At 37.1% G+C, this 25,466-nt stretch overlaps 1 protein-coding gene and 1 long non-coding RNA gene across 2 annotated transcripts in view; one reads left to right on the top strand and one right to left on the bottom strand.

Moving 5' to 3' along the window:
• LOC116584550 overlaps window positions 1-5,392 on the bottom strand; it is a 195,657-nt gene extending 190,265 nt beyond the window's left edge. The window contains exon 1 of the long non-coding RNA XR_004283229.1: window positions 5,106-5,392. This is a non-coding gene — a long non-coding RNA (uncharacterized LOC116584550). The remainder of the gene's footprint in view (window positions 1-5,105) is intronic.
• Window positions 5,393-5,533: 141 nt separating this feature from the next.
• The window catches only part of CENPE (centromere protein E), a 77,771-nt gene continuing 57,838 nt past the window's right edge, over window positions 5,534-25,466 (top strand). Inside the window, 15 exon segments of the mRNA XM_032333047.1 lie at window positions 5,534-5,692; window positions 7,187-7,278; window positions 9,557-9,646; window positions 9,760-9,878; window positions 10,782-10,901; window positions 11,316-11,397; window positions 11,555-11,622; window positions 11,695-11,760; window positions 15,365-15,416; window positions 17,438-17,525; window positions 17,863-17,992; window positions 19,052-19,171; window positions 20,164-20,322; window positions 24,428-24,572; window positions 25,198-25,286. Of these exon segments, the coding sequence (XP_032188938.1) occupies window positions 5,637-5,692; window positions 7,187-7,278; window positions 9,557-9,646; window positions 9,760-9,878; window positions 10,782-10,901; window positions 11,316-11,397; window positions 11,555-11,622; window positions 11,695-11,760; window positions 15,365-15,416; window positions 17,438-17,525; window positions 17,863-17,992; window positions 19,052-19,171; window positions 20,164-20,322; window positions 24,428-24,572; window positions 25,198-25,286 (1,476 nt within the window). The 5' untranslated portion in view covers window positions 5,534-5,636.

Genomic DNA, 25,466 nt, shown 5'->3' with positions numbered 1-25,466 from the left:
GCAGAAATAAACACTGTTTGAAGGGAAAAACAGTAATTTAAACATCAACATGGAAGTGTGTGCAGTTAACATGCCTCAAAAATTTACTTTACCTTCCAAAACTGAATGAAAATATTTATGTAAAGATCACATTTTTAGCAAAGTGCACCAAAGCATGTATAGCAGGTATTTTTGTAAAAAGATACGCAATATGGGAAAAGAAATACATGTGCACATCTACAGATTAATTTGAGGATAACACTCTAGGAAATGGCAAAATTGCCTTTGGGAAGACAACAGCACCCTGGGGGTCAGATGTGACAAGAAGTTTTATTTTTTACTGTGATTCTTCATGTACTACTTAAATGTTTTCATCACATGCATGTATTAATCTTCCAGGTAAGAAAAAAATTAATCAATAAATGTCTTAAGTACCTTTTAGAGAAAGGATATTTATCCAAATCTTAAGCTACACTCTCTAGAAGTTCCATAACTTCAGACAAGTTGTTCAGTCTGTTAAAAACAAAAAAAAAAAGGCCCAAAATAAAGTCATTTATGCCAATACTCGCATCACCAAACTGAGACTTAATTATGGTTTCAGCTCTCCCAGAAATGGAATCTTCAAATCAATCAATCAATCAGGAATCACCTAATCTGCACTAAATAGGTAATACGCCTAATAAGCCCCTAGTATCCCCTAAAGGAAAGTAACTTTTCAATAACTGACCTCCTTTTTTTGGTTTAGTATGACTTCCTTATTCCCTTTCCCTTCTGCCTATAGAAGACTCATTTTGCACAGCTCCTCAGGGCTCCTTTCTGTTAGATTGGATGCTGCTCAATTCGAATCACTTTTTGTTCAAATTAACTTAAAATTTTTAATATGCCAGTTTATCTTCTAACAAATCTCTCTGCCCTCCCTGACAAATTAAAACATAGCTTCCTTCACTTTGTTTTATCTTATTAGATACAGCCCTGCATGTTCACAATTTAAAGTAGTCTATACTAGTTAACCAAAACCAATCCTGGATGAGTAGATATTTTACACACAGTTTTAAATCTATTAACTAATTTCTTAAAGTTGAGGGAAATAATTAATATTCATTAATTAAGATATTCATGATAATGAAATAGCATCCAATGAAAGGTAGGTCTATTTTCTAACACACTCCTCCCCTCCAAAGATTAGTTGTCCTCTGTGTAGCTTTCCAGAAATTATGTTAAATAAGTACTTAAAAAGTGACTGAATAAGCAATTTTATAATTGAATGTTTCCTAGACTCCAAGTCTCTTTCTAGGTGCAGGTGGTAAAGGATGAAAACCAAGTTGCTAACCTCATAGAGCTGACAGTTTAGTGGGAGGAGACAAATAATTTTTACATAAATTGATACATACATATTATTTCTGAAAGTTATAAGTCATCTTTTAAAAGAAAAGTAAAGAACGCAAAGTCACAGACAAGCGTGTTGTTATTTTATAGAGAGAGTTCTGAGACGGTGACATCTGAGCAGATACCAGATTTTTTTTTTTTAAAGATTTTATTTATTTATTTGACAGAGAGAGATCACAAGTAGGCAGAGAGGCAGGCAGAGAGAGAGGAAGAGAAGCAGGACTCCTGCTAAGCAGAGAGCCCGATGTGGGACTCGATCCCAGGACCCTGAGATCATGACCCAAGCCAAAGGCAGCGGCTTAACCCACGGAGCCGCCCAGGCGCCCGCAGATACCAAATTTATTTTTTTTTTTTTTTAAGATTTTATTTATTTATTTGACAGACAGAGATCACAAGTAGGCAGAGAGGCAGGCAAAGAGAGAGAGGGGGAAGCAGGCTCCCCCCCAAGCAGAGAGCCCGACGTGGGGCTTGATCCCAGGACCCTGGGATCATGACCTGAGTCGAAGGCAGAGGCCTTAACCCACTGAGCCACCCAGACGCCCCCGCAGATACCAAATTTAAATGGAAGAAGGAAAACATGGATGTCTAGGGTAAGAGCATACGAGGCAGAGAACAGCCAATGCAAAGGCCTTCAGAGAGTACCTGTCCAGTATCTAAGAAACTGTCAAAAGACCATTGTAGCTGTAGTGGAGAGAGCAAAAAGAATGGTAGAGGGTAAAGCCAGAGGGATAACAAGGGACAATACCATGTCAGGGAAACAGCTGAGACTATGGATCTTATTCTGAGAAAAATCAAGTTTAGGGTGGTACTGGGGGTCTTAAGAGAAAATTAACATGCCCTAACATATTTTTTAAGGATCACTCAAATCACTGTGTTGTGACTGACTGGTAGTGGAAGGTGGGCAAAGATAGAAACATGGAGATGAGTTCAGTGAGAGATAAGGGTAATTTGGACCAACAGGTAGCAGAAGTTGTGATAGATGGTCATATTCTAGAATTTTCTCAAGGTAGCCCCAACAGAATTTTCAGGCATGCCAAATGTAGACTTTGAGAGAAGGGAAGTAGCTGTAGTTTGGGTAATTGGAAGGGTGGACTTGCCATCAACTGAGATGTTGAAAATTGCAGATCCTCTAGATTTTGAGGGGAAGATCACAAATTTGGTATTTTAAGTTTGCAGTATCTATTAGATATCCAAGATGGAAGAAATTAAAGCATATGTTTGCTAAAGACCAGTCTATTAGAGAAGGGGAAATAACAACATCAGACAGAGAGAAATTAAGCAGGAGGGGGCAGGGTCTAATGCAAACATGGAGAATTTTTCAGAGTGAAGGATAGATAGTTGTTCATCTAGTTACAATCTGGAAGATGAGGTAAATGGGCACAGACAAGTAGGTGGGTAACCAGGTTGGCAGGAATCAGTGTAAGTTTCTGCTATTTGCTTCTATTTTCATAATGAAATAGAAAAGAAAATCTTGTTTCAATAAATTAACGAAAACCTTTCTATCCCCTTGCTTAAAACCTCCCATTGATTTTCTCTCACCATTGGAATAACAGCCAAACATTTATCACAGACCACAAGACCCCACAGGGCCTAGCCCTCACCTATCTCTCCATTACCCAAAATGTTTCAGCCACATGGGCCTTTATTTCCATGCCTCAGACATGTATAAGACAAACTCATACAAGCCTTGGGTTCTCTGACTGGGACCCTCTGTCTGGGACAAGTAAAAGAGGTACCCTATCTTCCCAAGTATGACTAATTCTTATCATACAGATCTTACCTCAGAAGTCCCTTCCCCAGACCTTTCTTGAGCATCCCATCTAAAGTAGCACCTCCTTTTATCAAAAGTTATTTTACTTATGTGTTACTGTCTGCTTCTTCCCACGAATGTTTCATGAGAAACCATCACCCCTAACTCGCCTCCACCTTCTCATTCTCTCTCCCCTGATCTGCTGTTAACTCTTCTCAATACTCATTACCACTGTATATATAGGGCATATCCATCTCCCCTAAGAGAATAATAGCTACATCCAGCACACAGTAGATACTCAATGAGTATTTCCTGCTCAACATATTTGGGAAATTAAATGAAAAAATGCATGTAGAGCACACAACAGAGCACCTGGCACATAGTAAATTTCAATAAATATTAGCTGCTATGATGATGACAACAAAGACTACCATGGCAACAATCACAAGCACAACTATGAAAGGCAAATCCTCTGTGCTCTTGAACCAATCCCCTTCGTGCTGTCAGAGACTTTTTCTCACTAATTGCATGTCCCTCTTTCCTCTTTACAGACTCCTTCCCTTCAGCTAAAATGTGCAATATTTCACCAGTATTTTTTTTTAAATCAGTTAAAATATATTTTTCTTAACTCTGACTTACTAAGTAGAGCTGAGTATCTTCACAGGGCAGCTACAAAAAAAAAAAAAAGGATATACTAGCTTACAGTTGGTTAAACAAACAAATCTTGAATGATCATTCATTTTATTTACTATTTTTTTCTATTAGCTAGTTTCTTCAAGTTGAACAAAACTACTTAATATTTGCATGGTTAAAATATTAATAATTATAAAATATTACACAACATAAGGTAGATATATTATCTCTGTCCTCCCTCTCCAAGGAAATCAGGTATATTTTGTGTATCTTTCCAGAAATTATGTATGCATATCCAGACATAAAAATATCCTTTGACATACCAAATAGGATCATATTGTGAACACAATTCCACACTTTGGGTTTCTTTCAGGTTATGAAACACCTTGAATGGCTTTCCAAAGTTCACATTAAGAGCTGTATCATTCTTTTACTGGCTACATACCATTTCATTGTATTGATAAAATGCCATCTATTTAACTAGCTTCACATGCATTATTTATTGGCATTTAACGTGTTTTCAGCCATTTCCTATTGTAAACAATGCTGTAACCCATATACATATATCCTTGCAAAGTCCTTTAAATACATGTATAAATAAATTCTTAAAAGCAGAATTGCCTTCATAAAAGGCACATGTGCCTTCAGTTTTTTTTTTTTTAATGTTATTTATTTATTTGACAGACAGAGATCACAAGTAGGGAGAGAGGCAGGCAGAGAGAGACGGAGAAGCAGGCTCCCTGCCGAGCAGAGAGCCTGATGTGGGGCTCGATCCCAGGACCCTGGGATCATGACCTGAGCCGAAGGCAGAGGCTTTAACCCACTGAGCCACCCAGACGCCCCGTGCCTTCAGTTTTTTATTGATATTGCCCAACTATCTTCCAAATAGTTTTATTAAATCACTAGAATTTTCTAGTCCTCTAAATAATAAAAATTATTAGTAACTGCAGGTCATATTTTTGGCGAGGGAAAGGGAATAATTCCTGAAGCTCCTTAAATCTATTAAGAAAGCGAATGAAATCACTCCTCAAGAAAATATTAATACTTTACCATGTTACGTGTTTTTTAAAAAGAAAGCAGCACTATTTCTGGGAAAGAATTATTTTCCCATCTTTGCTAATAAAAGTTCACCTCATTTCTGTTTTTTTAGCCCTCAATAATTCTTTTTCTGGGCAGCCTGGGTGGCTCAGTCGGTAAGGGTCTGCCTTCAGCTGAGGTCATGATCCCAGGGTCCTGAGATCCAGCCCGGCATGGGGCTCCCTGCTTGAGGGAAGCCTGCTCCTCCCTCTCCCACAGGAGCTGAAAGAAAAAGGAAAACATTAAACTCGGTTTCTAAGGAGCACGACAAGATTCTTACGTTTCTGGGCAGTGCAGTGCAGTGACTCTGAATTCTTGTCGTTAGAGATGTTTTTAATTAGAAAAACAAAAACTGTGAGTGGATTCTTTTAAAGGTCTTTAACTCTCGCCGATGAAAACATTTTTTCTCTGCCTTATTTTCCCTACAGATTGCAAACTCTTCGGGTGAGGTGGAGGACGGGGTTTGTAAACGGCTACCTGCATTTCAGGCGCTTTTAGCGGATAATAACTGTCCGAGCTTTAGCCAGAAGAGCCGCTCACCTCCTGCTCCCCTCAGCCGGGCTCTGCGACTTCTAGCCTGTCTCCTCCACATCCTTTAACCCCCCACCCCCACCCTTTATCCGTGGACGCGCCGCCGGCCTCGCGTCCCCCCGCGCTGGGCGCTGTGGAACAATCCGTGACGTCATGAGGCCGCGGCTCAATCAGACGCAGCGTTTGGGAAATTTTAAACTTAAAGGCGGGGCGACCCGTGCTCTCCGAAACCCAGAAGGTAGAGCGTCTGGGCCAGTTCTCGGGGGTCTAACCGAGCAGGATGGCGGAGGAAGGGGCTGTGGCGGTCTGCGTGCGGGTCCGGCCGCTCAACAACAGGTACGTAGGCCAGACCCAGACCGGGATCCCGCTGGGGCCTCGGGTGTGGGCCTGAGCCGGAGAGTTCTTGCTGCTCCTTCTCGGTTCCGCGGCTTGGGATCTCGGCCCCTTACCGACTTTGTGTCCCTCTCTGTAAGTGACGGAGAAGGATCGGAGGATCTGGAAGGTACTTTCCATCTGTAGGAGTCTCTTAAACGTGTAACTCGGGCTGGCCAACGTTAAAGACCTCGCCGCTGGCACCGCACCTTCTCCATCTGAGCCTCCTTACCACACCCCACCCCATTCCTTAAAGGATGTCTTATCGGGTAGTTCTTACAGGCACTCATCACAGTTGGTCATTTTGCACCTAACTCTCTCCCTCTTTGCTGTGTACTCCTTGAGAGCAAAGACTAGTCTGTCTTATTGCACTGTATTCCTAGGCACTCAAGACTTCATTCAGTCAATGCCTGAATTCAACGTCCGGAACGTTGAATGGCTGAAATTTATCAATCTTTTTTTTTTTTTTTTTTTTTTTTAGTTCAGTGTGCACTATTAAACAGACACTACCATCATTGCCCCTGTGGATCCACATTCTAGGAGGGCAGACAGGAAATGAAGTAAAAAATATAGAATGTTAAGTTGACATTCATGTTACCGGAGTAATAAATGCTATAGAGAAAAAGCAGAAAGGGGAAGAAATGAGGTCTTTGCTTCTCTAGTCTCTGGCCCTTACCCCAGAATACTAACATACTATGTGTTTGAAAAATATGTGTTAAATATCACAAGACGTTTAATAAATGACAATATCAAAATGAAGAATTTCCTCTTTTTAAAGGGCTTCTTATCTAATGCATTAGGAGACAGTTACATAAAGAAACCATTACAATACATGGTAAACAAGTGTTATGATAGGTGGAGAGTGTTTGCTAGAGGAGTCATTAATCCCTCTGAGATGACACTAGTGACAGGGGGTGTCAGGAAAATCCCGACACTTCATGAATTAAAGAATAGTTAAATAACTTAATGGAAAGGTTAGTCAGGGTATTCCAGACACAGAAGGGCTGCATTTCTTATTTCAATGGGGACCTTCAGGTAGCTGTATGGAGTTAGGTATATATCAGAATTTAGAGCAAGATAACATTAAAGAGAGAAAGAAACATGATCCAAGTCTAGTGTGCCATATTAAAAATTTTAGATGGTCTTTTTGAAGTTTTGAGCAAGAGGGACATAATCAGAGTTGCACTTTCAGTGTATCTTTTTACCAACCAGTACCGGGTAGGAGGGTGGAAATGAAGAACTTGACAAGGAAATCTCTATGAGAAGGCAGGAGGTCACTGGCCCCCACTTAAAAGTGTAGACTCCTCAAAGGTGGATTTTCCATATTTCTCATATATAGTATAAGTCAATACTGTCTTTTAAAGTATTCTTCAGAAGATGGAATCTTTTAACTTATCTGTCATATAACATGACTTCTATGATCAGTTATACTAAAATGCAGTGTTTTTATTGTTTCAGAGAAGAAGCTCTTGGAGGAGATAACCAAGTTTACTGGAAAACTGACAATAATGCTATTTATCAAGTTGATGGCAGTAAATCCTTCAATTTTGGTAGGCTTATCATAGCATCAAAAGTTAATCTGTTATCCTTTTCCTATTAGGAGTTAAAAGGCTTATCAGTGATAGTGGATTTGTCATTAAAGATCAGACTAAGCCTTATATAAACTGCTTCAGTAGAAACTAAAAAATTGTTCATCCATCATATATGATAAGTAAGATAATAAACTGATATTTAAAATGAAGTTATAGTCATAGTGCCTTATGGTTGAAACTAACATTCTTTCCTTTCTTCACTAGTTTTTTTGTGGACTAAAACCCCATAAGCCCTAAAGTATGTTGCTTAATGTCAATTCATGTTTATGATCTTTCAATTTAGTATATATTTCCCACAGTTATTTTTGAGAAAATTCTTTAAAGAATAAATAGTAAAGATAGTCCTTCATTTTCTGTTGGAATACAGCAGAGACCTACCCTGGCCTTTGTGGAACTTATCATAGGGTGAGAAAGACTTTAAACGAGTAATTATACATGTGTTGACATAAGCTTTGGGAGAGTTTACAGCAGGTCTAACTAGTCTAAAAGGATGTTTAAAAGGGTACCACTGATACTGGGACCTGCAGGATAAGTGAGACCTAGCAAAGGCAGAGGGACGTGGAGATTCCGAAGGTTGACAAGGCTGATTTGTGTATTGATTTAATATAGATGCATTGGTGACAGCGTGTCAGACACAGTTCTAAGCATGTCATACAGATTAACTCAATCCTTCTAACAAGTTTATATTGTAGGTACCTTTCTGTTTCAGTAAGGAACTGAGATAGGCCTGGAGTCACACAGCAAGCAAATGGAAGAGTCAGCCTCTAAATCCAGCCACACTAACATGCTGCCGCTTAGACACCTTAGAACAGCATTGAGGTCTTCTCAACAACTTGTAAGAATGGTTACGTTGTTGAACTAACATTAAACTAGAGAGCCATCATAAAAGGTTTTGGAGCGGGGCGCCTGGGTGGCTCAGTGAGTTGAGCCTCTGCCTTCGGCTTGGGTCGTGGTCCCGGGGTCCTGGGATTGAGCCCCGCATCGGGCTCTCTGCTGAGCCAGGAGCCTGCTTCCCCCTCTCTCTCTCTGCCTGCCTCTCCGCCTACTTGTGATGTCTGTCTGTTAAATAAATAAATAAATAAATTTTTTTTAAAAAAAAGGTTTTGGAGCAAAGATCTATGGAAGAGAAAATAATTTCTGGTTAAAGGACTGTTTTAGAGCATTAATATAATTTTTAAAAAGGTAAAACAATATATCCCAGAGATTAAAAAACCAAGAGTGAGGGATACACAAGCATTCAGACACATGTACTATAGATTCCCAGTAGCTGTGTATGTCCATAGAGGATTTAGAGTTATCCACCCATCTAAAGCAAATGGCATTAAGATTTGAATCATCCTACTATTCTCCTTGCTCTGAAATCATAACCCCTAAGCTGCCTTCAGATGGCACTTTGGTTTTCCATTTTGTTCTGCCAAAATGGCAGATGTGTAGTCAGAATGTAAGCAGTCTGACCATTGACTTTCTTGTTAGAGATGGATACATTTCCTTCCTGATTTACAAATCCATTTCTTGTGAGATTTTTAATATGAGACCAGCATTGAAAGAGTAGGCCATTTTTAATGTGCTGATTATGCTAACAAAACCAGAGAACCACATCCTAAACTAGTGAACTCATCAGCATGAATGCACTGTAAACCCAGCCTCCTTTAGCAGCCAGCCAACTAGTCATTCCCTGTAACCTTTTAGCTTTTCTCAGGTCTCCTCCATATGTGTGCATTTCTCAGTTTAGTTTGAGGTAGACCTTCTTGTCAAATATGTTATAAACTTTAAAATTTATCAAAGCATAGTAATAGTTCACATTTCATAAGTATTAACCATATATTCATAATAATTCTATGAGGAAGAGAACACATATCCATTTTGCAGATTAGGTAAGTGAGGCACAGAGACATCAAGCACCTTGCCCAAAGTAACACAGCTTATAAGTGGTAGAACCAGATTTGCAAAAAGTCTGATTCTATACTCCTGAACTCAGCCACTATGTCCTACTGTCTCTTGAAAATGCATAGGATAGCTGGGAAGTCTGATGTGTATTTTTTCTTTGTGAGGACCAACACATCTTACATTATAGAGAAGTATATTTTCAAAGGACCAGTAAGATGAAGAGAATATTGTGTCCTAAATATTTTATCTTACCATAGCCTGATAATCTTATTTCTTTGGACAACCACTAAGAAAACAAAGTTGATTTGTTTGATTTAACCACAGTGTGTATGTGTATTTTTTTTTTTAGATCGTGTCTTTCACAGTAATGAAACTACTAAAAATGTGTATGAAGAAATAGCAGTACCAATCATAGATTCTGCCATACAAGGCTACAATGGTTTGTATTCACTGTAGAAATATCTTAGTATGAGTTCTCTATTCAAGTATTAATCGTTTTACACCCCAAAGATTCATTTTTAATCTTTGCGTGTGTGTGTTTTGTTTTTACAGGTACCATATTTGCCTATGGTCAGACTGCTTCAGGAAAAACATATACCATGATGGGTTCAGAAGATTATTTGGGAGTAATACCCAGAGCAATTCATGACATTTTCCAAAAAATTAAAAAGGTAAATACCTTAGCTAAATTTCTGTTACATATAGGTAAAAGTATTAATAGTCTCTTGTAATGACGAAAGGAAGTAGATTTATAGTTGTCTCTTCATTAGCCATGGGTAAAGAAGGCATAACATAGATTCACTTTTTTCCCCACAAAATTACTTTGTAGAGCCTAAAGGCCTTTCGGTCATTCACTTAAATCCTGAAACAATGCCAATCACACCAAAAAGTGGTTGTTGAGGAACAAGAAAATCTTACCAGAATGGTTAGCTCCTCCTTACTTGTTTGTTTACCTACCAGTGATTATTAAGGAGTAGAGAAAAGTAGAGGTAGGAAAAAGGCCAGAATACGCAACCTAACTAAAAGTTTGTTTTAGGTTTATTTTTTCGTTACTGTTTTAATGTCCTTATTTGAGTATCTGTTGGTGGGGTTTTATTTATTTATTTATTTGTTTATTTATTAAAGATTTTATTTATTTATTTGACAGAGAGATCACAAGTAGACGGAGAGGCAGGCAGAGAGAGAGATAGAGGGAAGCAGGCTCCCTGCTGAGCAGAGAGCCCGATGCGGGACTCGATCCCAGGACCCTGAGATCATGACCTGAGCCAAAGGCAGTGGCTTAACCCACAAAGCCACCCAGGCGCCCTGGTGGGGTTTTATTTTGAGTTTAGAGAGTTGGACTGGGCATTCCCCTAATTATTTGATACTATACTTTTCATTATTTCTGAAACATATTTTTATATTTTTGTGTTTATCATCAATATTAAACCATATGAGGTTTCATTTCTTGTTTGCTTCACAAAGATAATTTCTGAGAATATTTTAATATTTAATGCTAGCACATAAGTATTCAATATTAGGTTTTTATAAATGGATGGTCTCTGATGTTTTTATACATTTATTTTTCCCTCTAGTTTCCTGACAGGGAGTTTCTCTTACGTGTATCTTACATGGAGATATACAACGAAACCATTACAGACTTACTCTGTGACACTCAGAAAATGAAGCCTTTAATAATTCGGGAAGACTTCAATGTGAGTTACAGAGTTGAAATAGCTCTAAAAATAGTTGCTTATTGGGATTATTGTTCTTGAACATTTACCTTTAATTACTATATTTTTTAAACTATCTCCTGTTTTATGTTTTATTTTTTCTTTCGTGTTTATAAAGATAACATTTGAACAATATGTATAATTTTAAACATTGGCAACTGTAATATTTTGGTGTACGTACCTTAATAAAGAATAAGATGGAAGTATAAGGTTAGAATTTGCTGTGCTTTGGTATAGGAAATAAATTGTACATATCATTAGTTTACTTGTTATTTTCATACATTTTCCACCAGTAACTTCCACAAATGAATTCTATTATAGTTGACAACTTCTTTTTGAGATGTACACTTTTTAGTGACTTCTCCTCTACTCTTTTCATAATTAAACTTGTTTCAGAGGAATGTGTATGTGGCTGATCTCACAGAAGAAGTTGTTTACACATCAGAAATGGCTTTGAAGTGGATCACAAAAGGAGAAAGTAAGACTTTATAGTGTATTTCCCCAAAACACTTATAAAAAGTATTCAGTTAAACGTATTTAGGCTTCAAGTCACACTTTTCACTCTTAAAAATAGAAGTTAATGTTTTTCTTTGGATTTTAATGTACACAGCTGAAATATGACTTACTTTTTACAGAGAACAGACATTATGGAATTACAAAAATGAATCAAAGAAGCAGTCGCTCCCATACCATTTTTAGGATGGTAAGTAACTCTCTGTTTGGCCTTTCCAATTAAAAGTACACTAATTTTTTACAAGCTTTCTTTTCTCTCTAGATTTTGGAAAGTAGAGAGAAAGGGGAACCTTCCAATTGTGATGGATCCGTCAAAGTGTCCCATTTGGTAAGTATTGATGGACCACAGTACTGTACTGTATGGGCCAAAGCGTAATTTAATTTGGCTGCTGAATGTTTGGTTTCATAAGGACTGTTAACTGAATCAAACAGGCAAAAACATGCATAAATTGGTAGTTTAACTAGTCTCATTAGTAAACATGGGATTACTAGCTAAAACATAGGAAGAATTCAGAGGGTCTTTCTTCCTGTTATGTTATGGCTGCCTTTCCTAAATTTAGATGGAAGGACTTTTCCTAACCAGAGTTGTTGGAGGGAGATTTTCGATATTCATTTAAGAGTTAAGAGTGTTCTTGGAACAGTGTGGGAAGAGGTTTCTTGGAACAAGAGTGGAAACCGTTCTGTTTTGTTGTTGTTGTTGTTGTTTTGTCTCAGCCAATAGAATTGAGACTCATGAGATCAAAAAAAACCTAGCTGGGACTGTTAAACAGTAAATCACATCATTTAAGTATATTCTTAAATATAATAAGAAAATGTTTTATGTTATAAACATAGTGTTTTAGACTATAAATTCCTTGAAGGAAAGAGTGATATCTTAGTCATCTTTATAGCCTCAACACATTATACATAGTTTATATTCAATACCTGTTTGTTGAATAGTGAATATATACATTATGGAAACCTTCTTTTTTTGGACCAAGTAAACCTTCCATTTCCTTCTTACTGCAATATATTATTTCTCTCTCTTTTTCTGTGCTTCCTTCCGTTCCTTGCCAATATTCTCTGTTTTCAAGGTCTAAATTTTTTAGCATGTGGGAAATGACTTAGGATTATTCTATACTATTTGAAAATTTCAGGAAAAAAAAATCTATAATATGTTTTTTCATTTTCAGATTTGAAAAATCAGTCCTGATTAAATATCTAATTCTAGTTCACCTCAGTTATTTACTTTACAGCATAAAATTTTAGTTAATGGCCTTGCTTTGATTTAGCAACAATAACACAAAACCTAACTTCTGTTTTGTCTTCTAAACCTAATCTGTGATACTTCACTACAATTTTAACATTTCTCTTAATAAATGTTTTTAATACTCTTGACATACTCTTGACATTTGGTAACTTTTTCCATATTCTTCGATGCTATATCAAATGGTACTATAGATACCTTCTGGTCCAACGTTTCACCTTCTCACTTACTCTAAGCATCTTCAGAAGAAATCTTCCCCAAAAAAGTCATTTTCAGGCTCTTTGGAGGTGGCATGCATGCATTTATTTACTTACTTACTTACTTATTTATTTTAGTGTCTTTTGCTCTTTCGGTTCTTAATACCCAGCTTCTTTCAGCTCCATTCCTTCTTTACTCCCTTTGTGGTTTCTTTTTCCTCCCTCCTATCAAAAACATAGGATTATTGTACTGTGGCCTTCTTACTTCTGTTTGCCCTCAGACATCATTGCTATGTTGATGATAGTCAAATATTTATTTTATCTAGAGTTTCTGAGTTCTAATTCATGACTGTAAAGATGATTATAATTGTGTGTCCCACTGTTATTTCAAACTTCAGTGTGTCTAAAACAAAATTAATTTCTTCCTATAGTAATGAGGATTCCTGTTTTCTAGTAGTACCAGTGTTACCCTGGTCACCTAGGTCAGACCCAAGTCAATTCTGACTCATCTTTTTCTGCCTTCCCCTTTTGTCCAGGTATTGACGTTTCTTATTCATTATTCCAATGGGTGTCACACTCATTTAGGCTCTCATCCCTTGAATTACTATATCATTCTCCTAGACCTGGCCTCAAGACTCTGGTTTTCCTTTCTGCAATCTGTTTGCAGATTTTTAATTTTTCTAATATTACTATGTACTGCCCATGTTGTTTCGCCACTCTTAACTAACATACTTTCACTTCCTTCTACTCCTCGTGAGCTCCTCTCTTATGGATACATTGGGCCTCCTGGTGTCTTTGAACAGTGATACTGGTTCCCATCTTTATTCCTTAATTTATGCTGCCTTTCTCACCATTTTGCCCCTTTATTATGGTTCTAGGTCTTCTGTAATAGAGATACCATACAAGAAAGATTACACTTTGAGCATTTTGGAGAAAGTGGTGTCTAGATAGGACATAATTAAAGCAGGAGTACATAATTACTGTCCATCCCTGAAAGTGTCCACAGAGAGAGAGAATTTAAATCTCTGACCTTGTTTTAATGCATTAAGAATATTTGCCGAAACTTCATCATGTTCTGTACATAGTACAGCTCCAAGATTCAAAGAATAAAGAAGATATCCCTCCACCATTTATGTCTCCATGACTACCTCCTTAGCCTAGGCCTCTCACTGAGATTCCTGCAGGACCCTCCTCATTGGACTCCCTCCTTCCACTCTTGCCCCTCTCCAGTCCTCCACCCAGGGACAACAGGCAATCCTTCAGAAAGTTAAATGAGGAGATGTCTGTCACTCTCGTACTAAAGCCTTTCCTGTCATATTTAGAAAATCCAGAGTTCATACTCTTCCTTACACTACCCTCCACAGTCTGACCCCTACCTATTTCTCTTACCTTATATTGTCCTATCTCTCCTTCACCATGCTGCTCTTGTATTTTTTGAATACACCCAGCTCATTACTGCTTTATGACTGAGTGTACTAGCTATTCATTCTATATAGAGTATGATTCCCTTGGTCTTTGCTTGGCTGGCCCTCTCTTCTCTGTCATTCCAGATCCTAGCTTAATGCAAGGCCTTCCCTAACGCCTGGTCCAAAAAACTTGCTCTGTACTTTCCTCTTCCCTCTTCCAGCACTCTTTTTAAATTATCTCTATTACATTTACCATGATGTGTTTATCTGTCTTTTTCTCATTTCTCATGAATGTCCTCCTCTCCCCATCCTGCCTCATGTGGAATAAAAGTTCTGTGAGAACAGAGAACTTATTTGTCTGGTTCATTACCATATCCCTTCCACCTAACACATGACAAGCAGTCACTTTTTTGTCAATAATATTTGTGAAATGAAGAAGAGACCCATGCTTTTAAAGATGCTGCAGTATAGTCATAGACATAAATGACTAGCTCAGCACAGGAAGTACTAAGGATTAAGTCGTATCTTTAAAGACCACTGGGTACGCTGTTGAAAGGACAGCTCATTCAAGGTGTGAGAGAGGAAGGATAAAGGTGGCAAAGTTTTACTAAGGAGGTAAAAATCAACTTTGGTCCTGAATAAAGAGTAGGGACAGAATAGAACATTAGAACTGAATAAACAAGGGAATGGTGAAAGGTAGCTCTTGGAAGTATAGAAATACATGAGGCATTTAAGGCATAGCGAGTAGGTCAGCTAGAATTCTGACTAATGGGTAGATTTAAGGCTGGAGCAACACAAGTGCCAGATTGTGAAGAATCATATTCACCGGTAAGGTTTTGAAATTTGTGTGTGAAATGGAGAACCTATTCTGAGAGCATTATGGGGGATATATCATAAAGAAGGAACAAGGTATACAGATGAATTTGACTCAGAAAGGGGAAAGCCTAATTAGCGCAATGAAAGACAAGCATCTAGATGGGGTATGCAAATAGGCTGTGTATTAAAATTTGTTCTTTCAGTAGTTGGGTTTTTTTAGTTCAAGTTAGACTTAGTTCAAGTTATCTACTTTCGTCTATCTTACAGAATTTGGTTGACCTTGCAGGCAGTGAAAGAGCTGCTCAAACAGGCGCTGAAGGTAATGGAAACTCATAAACGTGTTGTTCTCAATGTCATCTTGTTCTTTTACAGAATTAAAAAAAAAATGCTACTTACACTTTAGAAACTAATAAATCTATTAATTTTGTGATGAAAGTCTTTAACATAAAAAGCAGCTTCTGGGGGCTCCTATGTGGCCCAATCAGTTGGGTGTCCAGCTTCAGATTTCAGTTTAGGTCATGATCTAATGGTTGTGACATTAAGCACTGTATTAGGCTCCCACTGGGCATGGAACCTGCTTGAGATTTTCTCTCTCCCTCCCTTTGCCCCTCTCGTGTTCTCTCTCTTTCTCAAAAATTTCAAAAAAAAAAATTTTTTTTTTAAGTCCATTTAAAAGCAGCTTCTATATCTGGCAAATTATCTATTTTGGGCTTCTATAGCATCAGTTAAAAAACTAAAACCGTGCAGTTGATAGGATTGCATAGCTGTAAAGCTTGTGAGAGTGCCATGAAAACCATCTAGATTTTCATAATTAGTAAGGAAATTCAGAAAGGTGGTAGAGTACAAAGTTAATATACAGACATTAATAACTCATATTAATAACTCATATTAATAACTCATAATACAAACAAGTTGGAACATTTACTCCATCCATTTACAGTCTTAATAATGACTTAAGAGATCTAATACCTAAGTAGAAACTCAACAAAAATTACCCAAGACCAAAATAAAGAACACTTTAAAACAGACCTAAAGGACATAATCAAATACTTAAACAAATGGAAAAGCATACTTAGATGGGAAGTTTCATAATCATGAAGATGTCAAACCTTTCTATGTCAATTTCCTATAGCCTGACACAGAGACTGCTCATCTGAGCATGGCCTACATCCACCAAACCAGTGGATCCTGCAACTAATTGGCCGAACTAATCTAATGGCCCTCTGTGAACAAGAAATACATGCTCGTGTTTTAAGCTGGCATGTTACAGCAGTGTAATAGCAGTAGCTGAATCATGCTCCTGTGAAATAGCAGGTGTCCAAAATATTTGTTGTAATACTTTCTGCATATGTGGTAGATTGAAATCTTGCATGTCCCTCAATAGGGTGCTGAGCGAATAAATTCTGATACATCCATTCAGTGGAATTTTATGCTATAAAAAAGAATGAAAAACACCAATGTTTACTGATAGGCTATATTGCCAAGCTTAAAAAAAAAAAAATACAAATTAGCCTATATAATGTGCTACTATTTGTATAAAAAGGAAAAGGAAGAAATAAATGTATGTGAACTTGTATTTGTAAAAATCTCTACAAGAGTAGACTAATAAAAGTGGTTTCCTGGTAGGAGGATAGATCTGTTTGGATGGAGCATAAGAGTAGGAGAGAGCTTTTTCAGTGTTATTTTGGATTTTTTGGACATATGAGCCATGTGAGCATGAATTTAAAAATTAGAATTTTGTTGGTGGTGAGCTGATAGGAATTAATTTGATTAGTCTGTAGTTGCCTATATTTGGAGGTTTGGCAAAAAAAACAGACTTGAACTGAGGAGTTAGACAGGCTCTCTTAGGAAATGAACTTTTCTTCCCTCTAATTCTTTTTTTTCTTAGCCATCTGTTTCTTTTTGCTCTTTCTCTCAGGTGATAACATTTCTAGTTTACTTAATAGGCTGGAGGAATAGGGAGAGAGCTCCTTTTACTAGAGGTATTAAAAGTGGGCTCTGGGCGCCTGGGTGGCTCAGTGGGTTAAGCCTCTGCCTTCGGCTCAGATCATGATCTCAGGGTCCTGGGATCGAGTTCTACATCGGGCTCTCTGCTTGGCAGGGAGCCTGCTTTCTCCCCTCTCTCTCTCTGCCTGCCTCTCTGCCTACTTGTGGTCTCTCTCTGTCAAATAAGTAAATAAAATCTTTAAAAGAAAAGAAAAGTGGGCTCAGATCTAATCCAAAGCAGAGACTACAATCTGACCCTTTAATTTCTAATTTCTTTTATGACTTACTGATAAATAAGTTCATCATCTAATACAGAGGTTAACTTTAGATTTCATATTTGCCTAATAAATGCAGGTGTGCGACTCAAGGAAGGCTGTAATATAAATAGAAGTTTATTTATTTTGGGACAAGTGATCAAGAAACTTAGTGATGGACAAGTTGGGTAAGTTTATTCCATTGTACATTTACCTATTGTACTTAAAGTTGAAAATTATAGTACTTTAGTAACACTCAAATAATGTACTGATATCTTCCCTGTATTAAAAACCTTTTGTGATTCTGTGAGCATGGCTAGCTTCTTAGACATATGACTGTAACCTACTAAATTTACTTTTTTATCTTAAATATAATTTAGTTAGTAGTTTTGATCTGCCTCGTGTAACCTATAAAGAATTAATTTTTAAACTATACCTAATTTAAGGTTCTGCATTAAAAACCAATCACATTTGTTGTATAAAAATTCTACTATTTTTTTTTTCCCAAACCCCTTTCTCACTAAGCGGTTTCATAAATTATCGAGATAGTAAATTAACACGAATTCTCCAGAATTCCTTGGGAGGAAATGCAAAGACACGTATTATCTGCACAATTACTCCAGTGTCTTTTGATGAAACCCTTTCTACTCTACAGGTGAGTTTGATTTTTATTTCAATATGGGGGAAAATCATGTTTAAGCAGAAAAATTACACACTGAAATTAGGCATTTTTTTTTTAATTACATAACATACCTCCTGCAATAAAATTGACATATTGCCTACTAAATACTATTCCTTTATTTTCCCAAATTTCAATCATTCATATCCCAGCTCCATAATTTTTGCCACATCCAACACTTCTTTATAAAAAAAAAACTCACTTTTTCTACTTATTACAGAAGGAAACTGTGTCAGTCCAATGAATGAAAAAGTAGTATCACTTTCAACAAATAGGTGAACCAAAAAACGTGTGTGTGTGTGTGTGCATGTGTATTTATAACAAAGTAATTCTTGAACTCCTGCTAGCTGGTTGTTGCTTATCTTTGCTCTGAGCCTATGGCTTACATTTTCTGTTAAAAATGGCGGGGGGATGAGAAGTGTCAGTGAACAGCTGTCTCAATCAAGGATTCAGTGTTATTTAGTGGTCACCCTCATGGACCCACTTACAGTTACTTCTGCTGTTCACAAGCTAAGAAATATTATTCTAAATAGTTATCGAGCACTGCATCGAGGTAGTGTCAGAGAAACAAAGATAGAAAGTATAGTCCCTGACTTCACAATTTATAGCATCAAAATTTAGAGCCCTAGAGGGAAGATGAGACCTGTCTTCCAATGTGATTGCCTTGGATTAATTAACTATTAATAAATAGACTAGAGTTCAGAGGAAGGAGAAGATAAGTTCAAGTGGAAGCAAAGCTTCAGGATAGAGGGGGCAGTTGTGCTGGACTTGAGGGGTGGCTGGGATTCCAGTAAGCCAGTGTTTGTAGGCTCTCTGTTGGCATCCATCCATCTTCAAGATATTTCCTTCACTCTTCTGAGGACTAGCAGCCAAGGTAAGCTACAAGAACATGGACTAATCTCCATGTTCAAAAGTATTAAGCCACCAAGGAAGAGTATTGATCTTTCTTTATAAAACTTAATTATAAAAAACCTAAATATTATTAATTATGTTAATTTTTTATATTGAACACTTAACACTCGTATCTTTCCCCAGTTTGCCAGCACTGCCAAATATATGAAGAATACTCCTTACGTTAATGAGGTATCAAGTGATGAAGCTCTCCTGAAAAGATATAGAAAAGAAATAATGGATCTTAAGAAACAGTTAGAGGAGGTATGTATGAACCATGTATTTCAGTAAAGATCAGGGACAGATTGAGAACTAAGATCTGCCCACATGCCCAGAGATTCTTAATTCATCAGTATCCAAGGTCTGTAACCTCAATTTAAAACATCCTTCAAGGACAGAGAAATCAACTCATAAAAATTTTGGTTTAATTTACTGTAAACTAAAAACTTAGGTTTCTTGAAATTATTTTAGATTTTGTTTTTCATTTCCAAAGGGCAAAATTTGAGATTTTCAAATGAGCCAAGTAGAAACATTCTTTCTAAAATGTCACAAATACATAGGGAATTAGGTTAAAAAGAAAGACCATGTATAGTTACTTAAAACCTTATTTTTTGTATTTTCACAGTATCTTGAATTCTAACCTGAAGATAAAGTCTAATAAAGTAGCATAATCAGTTGTCATTGTAATTTGTTTGTGTTAACCGTTGTGGTTTTATATTTTGTAAAAACCTTGTATTTTAGTTATCTTTTTTAAAATAAGTTAAAATTTTAAAAAAGTAAAATAGAATGAGCTAAAATATCAAATGGAAGTCTTATGAAAACATCTGTTCTTTTACCATAGGTATTTAAGTCTCTGCTTTTATGCCTTTTCTGCCTATTATTTATATATTTATAGGCAGTTAATAGAATGGCTTTAACAGCCTTGCTATAATCTTATATATAGTATCTAGAATACACAGGAAGAAATGTATATTTTACTTTATTATAGGTTTGAGAAATTACTGATTATAGTAACTGCCATAGTAGTAGTATTTTGTAGGTAGGGTATATTTCATTTCAATAAAGTCCAATGCAGGGCTCGATCTTACAACACTGAGATCATGACCTTAACTCAAATTAAGAGTCAGACACTTAACTGACTGAGCAACCCAAGAGCTCCCACATACAAATTTAATATTCTATTCTTTTAAGTTACTTTCAAGATTTTAAAATCTACTACATTTATTATTAACATAACTTAATATTACATTCTATAGGTTTCTTTAGAGACTCGGGCCCAGGCCATGGAAAAAGACCAGTTGGCCCAACTTCTGGAAGAAAAAGATTTGCTTCAAAAAGTACAGATTGAGAAAATTCAGAACTTAACACGGATGCTGGTAACCTCTTCTTCCCTCACATCACAACAGGAGTTAAAGGTAAAACTTAAAACATGACAACTCAGACTTGTTATACAAAGACTAGGATTGGTATTCCTGTATGTTTATTACATAGTTACACATTTCTTATCCTTTAATATAGTATATTCAGAAAACCCAGAACATTTTGTGTGTTAGTCTATTCATCAGCAAAACCTAAGAAGTTCATTAAATATACTGATCTCTAATCCCTTAGGATCTAGAGATCCTAATTCAAGAAGTCTGAAATACAAGGAATATATATAAATATGCTTCTTAAGAAATTCTAATGAAGTTGATCAGGTGATTAAGAACCATCCCTATCTAGGTTGAATGATAATATTTTCTATTTAAAGAAACAGAAATATTAATCTCAAGAAAATTGATCTAGAATATAGATCAACATAGTGATCACAGTTCTGACTTCTAGTATATGTAGTTTTTGTTTTTACTAGAGCTGGGGGTATTTTCAGTCCAGTAGGCATTTTTTGACTGATGGTATCATGATTAAAAGGATGGCCTCTGGGAGCACCTGGGTGGCTCAATGGGTTAAAGCCTCTGCCTTCGGCTCAGGTCATGGTCCCAGGGTCCTGGGATCGAGTCCTACATCGGGCTCTCTGCTCGGCAGGGAGCCTGCTTTCTCCCCCTCTCTCTTTCTGCCTGCCTCTCCGCCTACTTGTGATCTCTGTCAAATAAATAAATAAAATCTTTAAAAAAAAAAAAAGGATGGCCTCTGGAGCTTGACTGCCTGGATTTGAATCCTGGTGCTGTCAATTCCTAATTCTTTACCTTAGGCAATTTCTTTCTTTTTTTTTTTTTTTTTTAATTTTTTATTTTTTATAAACATATATTTTTATCCCCAGGGGTACAGGTCTGTGAATCACCAGGTTTACACACTTCACAGCACTCACCAAAGCACATACCCTCCCCAATGTCCATAATCCCACCCCCTTCTCCCAACCCCCCTTTCCCCAGCAACCCTCAGTTTGTTTTGTGAGATTAAGAGTCACTTATGGTTTGTCTCCCTCCCAATTCCATCTTGTTTCATTGATTCTTCTCCTACCCACTTAAGCCCCCATGTTGCATCACCACTTCCTCCTATCAGGGAGATCATATGATAGTTGTCTTTCTCTGCTTGACTTATTTCACTAAGCATGATACGCTCTAGTTCCATCCATGTTGTCGCAAATGGCAAGATTTGATTTCTTTTGATGGCTGCATAGTATTCCATTGTGTATATATACCACATCTTCTTGATCCATTCATCTGTTGATGGACATCTAGGTTCTTTCCATAGTTTGGCTATTGTGGACATTGCTGCTATAAACATTCGGGTGCACGTGCCCCTTCGGATCACTACATTTGTATCTTTAGGGTAAATACCCAGTAGTGCTATTGCTGGGTCATAGGGTAGTTCTATTTTCAACATTTTGAGGAACCTCCAAGTTGTTTTCCAGAGAGGTTGCACCCAGCTTGCATTCCCACCAACAGTGTAGAAGGGTTCCCCTTTCTCCACATCCTCGCCAGCATCTGTCATTTCCTGACTTGTTTATTTTAGCCATTCTGACTGGTGTGAGGTGATATCTCATTGTGGTTTTGATTTGTATTTCCCTGATGCCGAGTGATGTGGAGCACTTTTTCATGTGTCTGTTGGCCATCTGGATGTCTTCTTTGCAGAAATGTCTGTTCATGTCCTCTGCCCATTTCTTGATTGGATTATTTGTTCTTTGGGTGTTGAGTTTGCTAAGTTCTTTATAGATTTTGGACACTAGTCCTTTACCTTAGGCAATTTCTTAAATCTACTTTGCTACAGTTTCCTTATCTATGAGATAGCTTGATTCCCAACTCCTAGGATTGTTACGATAATTAGGTGAAATAATACATAGAATGTGCTCAACACTACATTTTCCAAATCCTCAATAAATGAATGGTCTAAAGATAATTATTAATAGTATTAATAAACATTATATTCAAGTCACCATACTAGGTATATAAAAGACATTCCAAGAGCTATTTGTTGACTGAGTGTTGAGTAAGAAGCAGCCCAGTGGAACTTTCAGGGAAGAATATTTCAGGAAGAGATCCACATGTAAAAAAGCTTGGAGTCATAAAAACAGCATAATGTATCCCTTAGACTTAAAATGTTTTGGTGGCAGGAGCATTTTAAATCCTAGGATTTGAGGATTTGAACATTGCATTATGCTAAGGGCAAAGAAACGTCTTGTAGGTAACAGGATAACAGTTGTATTTCAGAAAGATATGGCAGCTTATGTGCATCATATTGGTTGGGGCTCTACAAGGACTGTAACTCTGGAGATGGAAAAAAATGGGTAAATTGGAGACCTATGTGGGAGGTAGACTCAACAGGACTTCGTGATTATTTACATGTACGGGGCAGAGAGAGAGAGAACGGTATCCAGAATGATTTGCAAACATTGCTGGGTAGCTGGTAGCAGTAGTCATTGTTAAGGAACACCGAATGAAGAGCAGTGCATCTCTCGGGGTTTTATTTGGGACATCTCCTGTTTAAGGTTTCAGACAATGAAAGATGTGAGGTAGAGATATCAATTTGGACATTAGCTACTGCAGATCTAAGTCAAGTCATGGGAATGAATGGGCTTGTTCTGAGAGCATGTTAGGAATGAAAAGAAGACCATACCCCAGAACAACTTTTAGATAAAGGTAGAAGAATCCCGAAGGGAGCCAGGATTCGCTCTAGAGTTAAGAAGGAAGCCGGGTGAATTGTGGTCACTAAGGGAAGAGAATATTTCAGAGAGGTAGTGGTCAGCGGTGTCCCATTTTGCTAAGAAGTTAATTAAGATAAATATAGACAAAAACTTTTTGGATTTGGAAACAAAAGCTCATTTACAAAGCAATTTGAGTTACGAACTAGGAGCGAAACCCACCTTACAGAGGGTTGAGATGACCCCAAGGGATGAGATCATGAACATAGTAGAGGGGATTAATCTCAGAAAAAAAGAATCATTTATAGATCAGCTCACCTATAAAAAGGATGTAGTAATAGGATATTTAGAAGGATCAAGTAAGAGGAGATAGTACTTATATCTCACAGAGGCTCAGGAGAAGAATGGTAGCTGTGCAATATGGAAAAACACAAGCAGAGGAGGAGAAACCAGCAAAGCCAAATGAGTGGTGAGGACAACTAGCTGGGTGGGATTAGCACCAGGAGACAGGTGTTCCTGAAAGGATGCGGAAGGAGTAGACAAATGATGAAGAAAGAGCACAAAAGAGAATCAAAAAGAAACCTGTAGCCAGAGAGAAGTAAGGAGTGAAGAGTTTGTTTTTTAAAAACCAAAAGCAGGGGTGCCTGGGTGACTCAGTGGATTAAGTCTCTACCTTCGGCTCAGGTCATGATCTCAGGGTCCTGGGATGGATTATCAGGCTCTCTGCTCAGCAGGGAGCCTGCTTCCCCCTCTTTCTCTGCCTGCTTCTCTGCCTACTTGTGATCTCTCTCTCTCTCTGTCAAATAAATAAAATCTTTAAAAAACAACAACAACCACAAAAGCAAACCAACTAGAGCATTCATTCATCAGGCTGTTATGAGGGAGTTGGTGAAGATAACAGACGAATAGATAACCCAGGGAGCAAGGTCCCCAGGGAGAAAGGAACAATGAGGTTAGGAGCGCTGAAGGAGGTATTAGTTTTACTTAATTGGAAGAGAACTGGCATTGTGAAGGCTGTGTGGAGATTGACTCACTGAAGGAAGTTCCAGTAGACCGTCTGTCCCTTTCCAGTTAGAGCTGGCCACCCCAAAGTGCTTTTGGTAGCTGTGGTATGGTGGCAGCAGGTTCCCTGCTAGAGAACACTGGATTATTTGGAAAGTTGTAAGCCTGTTCCTTTCCATTAAATCCCAGAAAAGTTTGTAGGGAAGCTTTCAAATAAAACATGAATTTTAAATAATAGTTTCATCAAATATTTTATGGGGTAAAAACTGATTTTAAAATTTGTTTTCTTAGGACATCCTTAGACTGGTATGCTATTAAAGTAGGCTTAAAAAGAATTCTACCAAGTCCATGGTTTCCAAAAAATGTAAACTAATTCCCTCATTTCATGATATTTGAGCCCAGATCTGTGTGAGGTAATTTTGATTTTGTTTCCTCTTTAGGCTAAAAGAAAACGAAGAGTCACTTGGTGCCTTGGTAAAATTAACAAAATGAAAGACTCAAATTATATAAATGAATTTAACATGTCAACAAATGTAACAAAAACACGTAAGGCGGCTGTAAACGTAGTGGGGGAAATTGATGAATGTGAGTGCTTTTTCAGCTGTTTTTAATTACAGAAGCATCCCTTTAAAGAACTACATTATTTATAACTCAGTTAATGTGATAAACACATTTAATAAATGTATGCATTTTAGATGCAATTACAATGGAGATAATGATAAATAATAGTGATTTCAAGAAAGTGAACATTCTATATTATTTTCACACTCTTAAGAATGATACAGTTTAGTTGAAATGTGAGACATTTTGTTATTGGTTCTAATCATTATCCAATTAAATTAGTATCCATATAACATCTGCCTTAAACTTTGTTTAATCTTGAAAGAGTAGCATTACACAGGTGTATTTCAAAATAATGTCTCCAACATCAGCAGTATTTTTAAAATCTATTTATAGGGATCAAATCTCAGAGTTAGTATTTGTCCCTGTTACCTATATTGTGTCAAGGATCAAATATTTTATTGCTAATTCTAACCAGGGATCTCAATTCATATAATAATATAAATGATCATATATGTTAATGTATTCTTGGCATTCATATTGTGAGCACATTAGCTAATTAGAGCTTAGTATTACCCCTGATCAGATATTTTTTTAGTCTTTGACTTTTAAGAATCTATGGATAAATTTCTTTTTCTCCCAATTCTAGCTTTCTGCTCAGAGTCTGATATTTTCAGTAATACTTTTGATACATTAAATGAGACAGAGTGGAATCCGGCAACAAAGCTACTAAGTCAGGTATCTTAAATGTATTTTATAAAACATTATCCTCTTTCTCTTTAAAATTCACTTTTTGTTGATGTTTACATTGTTGTAGCACCACATTGCTAGCTCTGACTTAATTTCAGTAACAGTTTTGGTTCTAGTCACTCGTTACACTCCTAGTTGATAATTGGCATATAGAAGGAAACTAAAAAT

This window comes from Mustela erminea, chromosome 2, assembly GCF_009829155.1.
Source record: "Mustela erminea isolate mMusErm1 chromosome 2, mMusErm1.Pri, whole genome shotgun sequence".
In the NCBI taxonomy this organism is placed as follows: domain Eukaryota; kingdom Metazoa; phylum Chordata; class Mammalia; order Carnivora; family Mustelidae; genus Mustela; species Mustela erminea.
The sequence above is the reverse complement of the archived record's forward strand: the minus strand, read 5'-3'. Positions and strand labels throughout refer to the sequence as shown.